The sequence below is a fragment of the Triticum aestivum genome, chromosome 1D, assembly GCF_018294505.1.
Source record: "Triticum aestivum cultivar Chinese Spring chromosome 1D, IWGSC CS RefSeq v2.1, whole genome shotgun sequence".
Classification (NCBI taxonomy): Eukaryota; Viridiplantae; Streptophyta; class Magnoliopsida; order Poales; family Poaceae; genus Triticum; species Triticum aestivum.
In genome coordinates, this window is record NC_057796.1 from 411,783,462 (window position 1) to 411,794,497 (window position 11,036).

The 11,036-nt window shown below is 45.0% G+C and overlaps 1 protein-coding gene across 1 annotated transcript; it reads right to left on the reverse strand.

The window, feature by feature from the left end:
• Positions 1–2,794: 2,794 nt before the first annotated feature.
• LOC123182482 (uncharacterized) lies at positions 2,795–10,814 on the reverse strand. Its single transcript, XM_044595050.1, has 3 exons — positions 10,441–10,814; positions 5,500–7,577; positions 2,795–3,500 (listed from the first exon to the last, which is right to left on the reverse strand). The coding sequence occupies exons 1-3, from the start codon at positions 10,738–10,740 to the stop codon at positions 3,308–3,310; spliced, it is 2,571 nt and encodes an 856-aa protein (XP_044450985.1). The 5' UTR covers positions 10,741–10,814; the 3' UTR covers positions 2,795–3,307.
• Between the last annotated feature and the right edge of the window lie 222 nt (positions 10,815–11,036).

Below are 11,036 nucleotides of genomic sequence, written 5' to 3' on the forward strand. Positions count from 1 at the left end.
GTCACACATAACATCCGGAAATATTCTACTCATCTTATCAAAAGATACATGCCCCATCGTACGGTGATGAATCATGGCCTACTACTCCTTGTCCTCCATGGTCACAGCACACACCAAGTCCGGCTGCACCTCCTGGTCCATATACCAGAGCCCCCTACTCCTGGTGCCAGTCCCAACCATCTGCCTCGTCTGTTGCTCTTCAATCAAGCAACCAAACTTGTCAAGAATCACATGCAGTCTATTTGATAAATGAGAGCACTCATCGAGACCAAGTTGACAGGAAAAGTTGGCACATGTAAAACTGAGGATAGGGAGATGCTTGAAGTACATTGTACTATGCCAACCCCTATGACAGGCTGCTTTGTACCATTGGCAGTTTGTATAGTGCCCTTGTGAGTAGGAGGATGCTTATTGTAAGACTCAAACACACCGGATTTACCGACAACATGCTTAGATGCTCCATAGTCTAGAACCCATTCTGGACCATTCTCATTAGTGGCAAGAGATGCCTTTTTTAGATTGTGTTCATCGGTGGAGGCCCAACGAGCACAACCTCCATAGGCGGCATCATCTGCTCCTCTGCCTCTGCCTCCTCCAAACTTCATGCGTGATATGAAAGCATGGAGCTCCTCCAACTCAGCCCTCAACTTAATGGTCTGAGCATCCTTCTCACGTATCACCCCCTCGGTTGTTTTCTTGTCAGCCTGGATTTCCTCCACCTTCCTCTTGAGGCTCTCCAATTTTTTCATCATTTTAGTCTTCTTAGTTTCTGCCACAGACATGTTGTATTTCTCCTCTACTTCTGCAACCACCTCCAGTCGCTGCCTCTTTTTCCCTCTCATTTCTGCTTCTGCAACCACCTCCACTCGCTGCCTCTTTCTCCCTCTCATTTCAGTCACGGTCCCCTTTTCTCCCCCTGGCTGGCAGCAGCACCCAGCAACAACAGTAGCAGTGTTGCCTCCTTCACCTTCAGCAATTAGCAATAGCTCACACTCCCTGGCTAGCAGCAGCGCCCAGCAGCAGCTCCAGCAACAGCAGCACACGGCAACACGCAAGTGCAAGCAGCAACAGCAGCCCCTTCCCCCTTCTGCGAACAACAGTAATTCCAGAGGATCTTGGCCTCCAACAGCAGCCAACCCTCACAGCAGCTCTCCAGCTCCCGATCCCTGCACACACACGTACAGCAACACAGAAAGCAGATGCACTTCTCCACTACCCTTCTCCTCTTCTCCTCCCGCAGCACCGCCCACCAAGCTGAGGAGCAAGCAGCAGCCGCAGCACAGCCCACTCACGAGGAGACCAAGCCGCTCCTTAGCTTTCTCCTCCTACCGCGCAGCACAGCAGCTCCACCTCTCCTTGTTCCTCTGCCACGCAGAGCACCTCCTGCACAGCCACGCCGCGCCCTCCCAGATCCGTCGCCGCCTCACAAGATGTCGCCGCCATCTCTTCAGGCCCTGTCGTCGCTGGCTTATGATACCATGTAGAATTAGGGAGAGAGGGTACCTACAGACTCCTCGAGCTTCTCTCTAGTTCTCTGCATGAGTACTCTCTGTGGGTGGCGGCTTACACTCCAGGGAGGATTGGGAGCTCCTCTTTCTAGGTCATCACAAGGGCTGGGCCTTGTGGGCTTAAGTGAGATGGGCCAGACAGCCCATACCGGTTCAACAGAATGTCTCTGAGCTTGACACCAACTTCCCTCACCTGCCTTCGGCACCACCACAGCGGCCACCAAAGAAAAAATGACGAATCACCTCCTCACCCGAGATCGACGCGGCTCCATCGCTGATACGCAACGTTGCGGGCCTCCAAGGTAGCTCACCAAAGATGAAGCCATTGTCGTTAAATGAAATAGACTGTGGCAACACCCCGGACATGCCATCGAACTCCAGATCTGGCACCCCACCACGACTAAGACGCCGAAGAAGGAAACCATACATGTCATCCATCAACCACGAACCCAGCACACGTTTCGTCTTCCAGATGTCATTGATGCAGACCAGAATCTGCATCCGCTCCTGGGCTACCTCCCAAGCTCCGCGCCGACGCTGGAGCAGATGTCGTCGCAACGGCGGAGTCCGAGGACACAAATCCACCACAAGGATGCTGCCGCCGCCATGATATCCCTGCTTGAACAAACTAGTTCCCAAATCCATCACCGACCATAGAGATGATCGCCTCGCCGAAGAAGAATCCTGACTTTCTTTATTCAGGATCGTCGTCGCCGCCACCGAAGACGTCGGACGATCCAAAAACATAAGCTACTAAGGCAAAAACGATCCGCACACCGGGATCCGGCGCCCACAGTTTCTACCTTGTACTAGACCTATGGTGAAGCGTTTTCAGATAACATACAGCGGGGCAGTATCATCAAGGCAGAACCTGTTGTAATGGTCAGGCAGTTACCTAAGGCAAAAACGATCCTCTGGACGATCTTCGGGTCTACAAATCATCAAGTGCTAACAAACTAAAACCCACAGTTTCCGTCCAGTTTTTTGTTAATTAACCGGACAACTATCTTCGACCTTTTTTAATGAATCAGGCCTTAAGGGACTGGGTTTCAAAAACAAACTAAAACCCCAGAAGAAACATACAGCGGGGCAGTCGCAGCAAGTCTGACAAGTCCTTCGCCAGGTATCACGATTTGCTTAGGATGACAATTAATAATCGATACATGCAAGGAACTCCCTCCGTTCCAAATTACTCGTCGCAGAAATGGATGTATCTAAAACTAAAATACATCTAGATACATCCATATCTGCGACAAGTAATTCAGAACGGAGGGAGTACTACAATATTACCATCAGCAAGAGTAATAGTTTTTTTTTCCTTTAACATACGAGCATGAGTCTTGCAGACAATCAAGAAAAAGAGAAAATGGTTTCAAGAAAAGAAAAACACAGGATAGGCTGGAGATCATGTTTTCAGTCTTCGCATACAACATATACAGGCTCGGAAATGATACATACACAGCAAAACCAACGACTCCGGCCTCAACTCCGCAGTAAGAAGAAAAAACTTATCACAGTGGGCTTCGGGATCTGGGTTCTCTCCTAGCTAATAAGACAGGGGAAATTCAACAATACTCTGCCGATCAATGTAACAGAGAAAATTGCTAGGATTCTCCACCGATCAGGGTACTGATATAAGAAGAGACGTATTCCATTGGAAAAACAGGATTATTCTCCACGTAAATTTACAACATGAGATATTTGATGTGGTTGGTTCTGCAAGCGAAAGGCTGGAGCTCCACCTTAAGTCCGTCTTGGTATTGCAAATAGCACATTGTTGCTGTGAACCTCAGGAACTTTCAGGACTCTGAGCGACCTGCTGACTTAGCAGGGACAGAAAGTTCGTCCTTCAACATAAAAGAGAGATCATGCATCTGAGACAGCAATTTCTCCACATTTGCATTGCCAGCTTCTGATTTTGGTCTGGGGTTACTGTCATGACTTGTTGCGGACAATGCATCAACATCACCCATCTGCTGCATTACGCCCATCCTGCACATGGTGAAAACGTGTAATATCTGATCAATCATATATCACGAACGGGATTTGAGTGAGATACTAAACATTATACAACATGGCCTGCAATATACTCCTACTTCGTTCACAACCAATCATTCACCTACTACTTAATTCTGGCAATTGTAAGGATGAATTGACCTAAAAGGGAGCAAAATGCAACAGCAAATAGGCATGCGACTAAGGGTGCTGCTTGCTGGTCAGAAATTCAGAACCAGGTTATGAAGTGGATTATTGGTAGTGTGGCTTCAAATGGTTTACCATTGCAAAATAACACGAATTTTGAACCTATGGCTCAATGTAAACATAGAAAGAAAGCCCCAGGAAACGGGATATTAAAAAAAAACAGTTCAAAAATTTCTGAATTTTGTGGAAAGAAAAATGTGTGTTCTAAATGTCAAGGGGAAGTGGTTTCGCCATATTCCTATGCTACGCGTATTACATTTTGGGCCGCATTTGCGCGTATACGTGCGATACGAAGGGCCCAGGCCTGCACAACTGGTTCCCATAGACATGCCACTCCAGGTTTTCTTAAGAGAAGTCGCCACTCCAAGTTTTCTTAAGAGAAGTCATGCCATTACCAAAGATGGAGAAGTCCACGACTTGCACGCCTAGAAGAAAGATGGAGGACGGCGCCCACCAACCAAGACCCCTATATAAGGGCGTCCCCATTAAACGATGTAGGACGTTCAACCTCTTCGAAAACCCTAGAAGTGTAGTTTAGCATACTATTAGATCCGATTGTGACATCCCGCCGAGATCATCCATCTCCATCTCTGGCGGCTTGACCCTCAACTCGCCAGATACGCGCCATTGTGCATCTCCGTTGTAATCCATCTTTGATATAATCCCATGTAAGCATGAGTAGGCTTGTTACTCGCCACGCGAAGGCCCGAACCTGGGTAAAACTTGTGCGCCCTGTCCATCTAGTAACCTGCGGTGACATCATACAAATCCATGTACATTCACCATATTTAAGTTCAAGTATATCGCGAAACACTGTCAACAGCTGACGCCGAACATGGGGAACCTCACGCTACTAGATCGGATATGCCGTATTTAGCCTATCATCAAACTTGAACTCCACCATCTTCGCCGACACAATCGCCTTTTCTATCTTCATCGATATCATTGGCTCCACCGGGCGAGTACATCAATCCTACTTGACACTATCAAGACAAAAACCAGGCAATGGGCAGCGGTGGGTGTGAGAGGTCTAGCGATTTTGCTTCTGGCGATGGTCGCGCCTAGTGATTAGGGGCATCATGTCGTAATCCCCGAGTGTTACCCTTCTTATGGCTTGTACAAACTCTTCTTTCCATCAGTGCATTGAGTAGCAAGGCTTTTACATTTTCGAGAGAGAAAAGAAGTTGCTAAGTAACTAAAATTTGTCAAAATAAATCAGAAGTTAGCAATGATTGGATCCAATATTCCCTGAATACTAATGTGTTTATCAGTGACGAAATCAAGGCATTGCGTTCACAAAAGCTACACCTGGGCTCATCAAAGTCCAGTATACATTGTTACCAGTACAAGTCGAACAAACAAGCTGCCTAAACCATTCTAGTACACTTACTAGTATGCATCCTTGTATTTCATATGATGGAAGCTCAGATGAAACATACCAGTGACGGTGATAGCTGCAGCGCACAAGCTTGGTTTAGACTAATCTTCACACGCAGAAATGACTAGTTGGCTACCTGTGCCAAAATTTGGGCTTTGCCACAAAAATAACAAAGAAAATGGTGCCAACCTTCCGCCAAAAAAAAAAAACACTTACGGTGCCAAGCTATAATGCATAAATAAGGATCTGGGCTTGTCTAGCTTTGGTTCTCAAGTTAAAAACTACACATTTATTTGACCATTTCTGTATTGCTTTAGAAGCATCAAGCATAATTAATCAAGTATACAGTTATCCCCAATCCATGAACAAAAGAATATGCGCTCAGCTTAAAAAATGTACACTATCACTAACCTTTCGTGTTCACCAGGTGGAGCTGCATTTGCTTCATTAGAATTATCTTGTTTATTATGTATTTGGCGTTGGGATGGAACAGACTGTGCAAAGCTTCCAAATTCCAGCCCTGTCATATCAGCCGTCAATACTGAGGGTTTATCAGACAATGGAGCACCTGGCTGACCTTGTAAGCTTGTTTCCAGCTCAGGAGAGTTTTTGAAATCTTGCCAGTCATCGAATGGGTCATTATTGGCATTTATCTGCTCAAGGTTCTTAAACTGCTCTGTATGGCTTGAAGACCACAAGTCCACAGGTTCAGCTCCTGAAGGATCTTTGACGAACTGTCCTTCCACAGGAATTTTCATATTTCCCTGTGCTTGACCAAAACTAGCAAAATCTTGCCATGTATTGGGTGACTCATGAATTCCACTAACATCTGTGCTGCAGCTGTTAGATCCCTTGATATTGCTGGTTAGCCACAAATCCATGGAGTCAATTTCTTTAGCAGGCACAGACGAGACACCAGTCGTTTCTCTCCCAAGATTAGATATGTTTTTCTGTTGGTGACGTGGTGCGGCAACGTCTTGCCAAATATCAAATGTATTGTCTTCCATATTTGTTGAAACTATATTTGTAGTTTTGTTACTGCTGACATTTGCCGGTAATTGCACAGGGCCAGTTCCATCAAGCTGCTCAAATGAAATATCCATCAGTTCACCACCTACATTATATGAACTTTGCTGTGTTTGATCTGAACCAGCAAAACCTTGCCAATCATCCAGCATGCTATTATTCCCATTCACCAAGCCAGTATTACTTGATTCCCTAGTACTTTCTGTGAACCATGAGTCCACATCTGTTTCTCTGTGACTCACAGGTGAAACTTCCGCCAATTTTCCAGCTTCATTGAATGAAGCAACCCGTGCTTGACCAGGCGTGGTAAAATCTTGCCAGTCATCAAAAGAATCATCAGTTTGCTCAACAATTTCTGTAGAATTATGTTCTTTGACATTACCAGCAGGCCATAAATCAACAGCATGAGCTTCTAAAGAATGTTCTAGCTCTGCAACTGGATTTCCCAAACCATCTCCTCCTTGACCACTCGATGATTCTTCCACCAGTTTCACTGAATCTCCTTGAGCAGAACTTTGTGCAAAAGCTTGCCAATCATCAGACTCTGCAACATTGTTGGATGATTCCATGCTTCCTATGGGCAAGGGGTCCGTTCCTTTTATTTCTGAGTCGCTCACTAAAGGCCTCTCTGTATGCTCTCCAACATTTGATACTGTGCCCTGATTTCCACCTTCTGTAAATTCTTGCCAGTCATCAAAAGCTTCATCAGTACTGACTCCGATGTCACTCCTTCCAGACAATTCACTGTTCTCAACTGAATTCTTGTCAAGGGAGGACCCAGTGAACTCAGCAACATTGTTTCCAGCAACCATCCTAACGTTAGTCTCTGCATTAGCTGGGACAGCCTTCTGAATGGAAAGGTTGTCTACATTTAATGCTGAAGCTAAATCTTCTGATTCTATGTTTGTTTGATTTCCAGCAGCTAATACCGGTCTGATGGCAGTCCCAGAAACTGGAAAATTAGAAGGCTCAGCAACTGAGGCACTCTTAAATAGGTCCAGTTGCTTGGAGTCTCCAACAACACTTTCTGAGCCAGTAGACTGAAAGTGAGCATCCCAATTTGCAAATGCCGTAGTAGATTCCATTTGATTTGTGCTTTGAGAACCTGTTTTTGTCCTAAAGGAATCAAAGCCTTTCGATGTAATATGCATCTCTGAGCTACTGGATTCATGACTTCTGCTATGCTTTTCCTGCACTATAGTATGAGTTGGAGGAAGAGCAGCAGTGGTGGCAGCTATCTCCTTTTTCCTTTCAATGGAAAATGAGTCCAGGTTAACACCAGGCAAATCTAGTGTGCATGCAACTGATGGTTGTTTGTTGCTTGTGGAACTTCCAGATATTTCCCTATTCTCTGGGGGGAAAGTAAGTTTTAAGTCCAGAAGATCGGATAAGACCAACCCACTCTTTGGTGTCTCCTTGCTTTTATTTGAATCCGTAGAGTCGCCATCAAATTCTACGAGAGCCTGAATGAGGGGCAAAAACAACCATCAGCTACAGATAGCACCAGGGTTAAGATTCAGATATCAGACTATGTATCCTGCATACACAGTGTAAAGACAGAATGGAAATCTAGTGCAAATCTTGGAGAGGTAAATACCAACAACAGAGATGTCTTAACTTTCATTGGTTTAGACTCCACAAGATCAACCGAGTTTAATGGGAGCTCGAGCTTACTGAAACAATCCAGATTCCAGTTTACAATGGTAAGTACTACCTCCGTCCAGGTTTATTGGTCCCCTTCATAATTAGTGTCAAATTTTGACCATAGATTTAACTAACAAAATGTCAATGCATGTCATGAAAAATTATACCATGGGAAACTATGTTCAAATACGAATCCAATGATATAATTTTTGGTGACATGCATTAACATTTAGTTAGTTAAATCTACGGTCAAAATTTGACACAAAATACGATGGGGACCAATAAACCAGGACGGAGGTAGTAAGAGCCATGCTCTCGATGGCACATGCAGCACATGCTCTAGAAATGGCTTTAAATTGTCCATGTGGTGAGTGACCGAGTAAGCACCCAAACAACTACGTGGTATATAACTATATTAGTCACAATACATCTAGATAAGCATGTTGTCGGATTTACTAAAATACGAATCATACTTTAGACAGCACTTGAGACAACTAATGCATGGTTCCTAGACATTTGTGTCATTCAACATCGGGCGTGACATCAAAGACAAACACTGTGCCAATTGAACCACTGTTATATGTTATAAACCTCAATAAATCTATATAGATCTAGATTTAATAACTTTGAGAAATATGTGAAAGACAGATTCACTTAGGCCACAATGGAGATAAATCTAGATAGTTTCAGCTTCTCGATCAGAAAATATGTGCCCTAGGGCATGTTTGATGAAGCTTTCTAGGGCAGCTTCTCTTTTGCTTTTGCAAAAAAAGAAGAGAAAATGCTTCTCCATTGGTCTAGTATAAGGCAGAACTTGTTGTAATAGTCAAGCAATCATGTCTGAGAGGTATAGGCTCCTCCCTTAGACGATCTTTGCGTCTACAAATCATCAAGTGCTAACAAACTAAAACCCCAGGTTAGTAAATACAGCAGGACCAAGACTCATTAGATACTAGACATGCATCTACTTTAGCAAACTGAAGCTGCGCAAAACAGTTTCCCAACAGCTCTCCAATTTAAGCTGCAGCTTAATAAGAAAAGCTTCTAGTTTCCAACTTGATGTAATTGAGGTTTCTCACATTCTCGAGAATATGCTGTTATAAGGTCATTGTGAAGCAGCACAAGGTTGTGGAGGAACAACTCCACCTTGCTGCTACAAAGTGTACAGCACTAGTGTTGAAGGAACTACTTCGACGTGATGCGCTAGATATCGCTCTAGAGGCAAATATAGGCCGAGAGTTCACTCCAAAACTCCTAGAACACAAGTTCTAGTAAAAGATCTTAGATAAGAACACCAAGTTCATAGGTAGTGGGTACATGGGTTGAGTTACAAACTAGAAGTGAGGACCTCTATTTATAGGCTTTGTGAAGCCTTCACATCTCAACTTAAACTCATAAATAGAAGATCCGAGAAAACATTACTTAAGGTTCAGCTTCTACTCGTAGCTAGAACACTCCAAAACCATTATTTAAAGGTTAAGAAAACAAACAAATAAAACAACATATGACTTAAGGACCAATTTATCTAGAGTGGGTAGAACCATCTAGAAGCTTCTGGTTTGTTACTCTACTTTTCTATATTGTACCTCATCACATTTTTGGCAAACACATAAGGTATATATCATAAGGAGGACTATGGAACTTCTAGATCAATAATTCACCTAAAGTAGTGCAGTGGCCTTCTAGGAGAGCAGACCACAAGCAAGAAATTCCCAATTAGGCTACTCAGATCACGCAAAAATAAATTCCACAGAACGGGTACTAAAATCCAGTGAGAGGCTCAACCGTCGCATCATGAATCAACCGAGTTAGGGAAGGATTGCTAAGATACAATTGCTACAGCCTTGTGAAGCAACCAGTTTTTCAATTCTATGAATTATTTTGTGGAAGAAACATGCAAAAAAGTTACTCCTATTATATGGATCGGAGGGAGTATAAACATAAGGAATGGTTGTATTGAAAAGAAACTGGAAAGTGGTGAACTGGCAACGTTTTCCTATTATACCATAAAATGATTAATTTCAAATGCATTCTTTACATTACACTTTCTTCACAACAACAGCAAAACATCCTACATAACAAGCTAATGACTGTGAAAAAGAGGAATTGCATTGCAGTTGAAAAGACCCAGATTTAACTACAATACGCATGTTCGAGAACATGTCCTGTGCTTGATAGTATGACATCTCTTTCTTTTTAGTTAACAGCTTGCTCGGAAGCTAATCTCCTAGTGGCCTAGCGGAGAATTTCTTTCATGACTAAATTGGGAAATCCAATTGCACAGGTCTAAGCCACATTTTCTGCTACAAACAAAGACTTGTTTTCAGTTCCTCAATTTCTCTTTTAAACTTCTAGTTCCTTCATTGGAAAGAAAAAGAAACAGCAACGTCTCTAAACTCAAATGGCACTCGCAATTCTGCCAAATTTTCCATGTTATTTCATCCACATAAAAAGAAAGCCTCATTTCCATGGTTCAGCTTTATAAACAAGCATCCCATTATTTCGACTTAGTGCTTCCCTATTTCCACATGAACCCTGCCACTAATAGAGATCTTAAGGGAAGAGACCGAAATGCCAAATCTACGGCTTTCCACTACGAAGGAACGGCATTCCACTAGAGTCGCCAATTAGTACAGCAACAACAGATCGATGGAAACAAACGAGGCCAGAAAAGGAGCTCACAGATCCATCAAGCCGGAGCGAGCCGAGCAGCCACTGGTAGGCCGCACTGCCTCGGAAGGCGATGCCATCGCCCTCCCCCCGCCTGGGGGACCCGCAGTAGACGCAGACGGCGGACTGCGCGCCACGGAGGAGGCCGCCCGCTGCGCCGCAGCGCCCGCACAGGAGCTCCGGCGAGGCATCGGGTTCGAAGGCAGCGACGGCGTCGGCGACGGAGGGGAAGGGAGGGGCAGGGGGCGCGGCGGTGGTGCCCTCCCGAATGGAGGATAGGAGGCGATGGATGGTGGCGGTGGGGATCTCCATCGCCGGGCGCCGGAGGGGGGTTGGGTCCGATTTGTGTTGGGCAGTTCAGCTGCTCTCTCCGGTGATGAGATCGCACGTCTGGGGGAAAGAAATTACCACACGGGGCGATGCTCTGCGTCGGTCGATCGATTGCAGTTTGCGGTCGGACACCCAGCGAGCCGTACGATCAGGCTTCCCTGTGCCATTGGATCGGCTTCTCCCACCTCTCATCTCCGTCGCGCCCGGCTCGCAGGCTCCGCCAACCCGCAGTTGCAGCTTCGGCGTCTCATCTCCGTCATGGCTGGCTCACCACACCG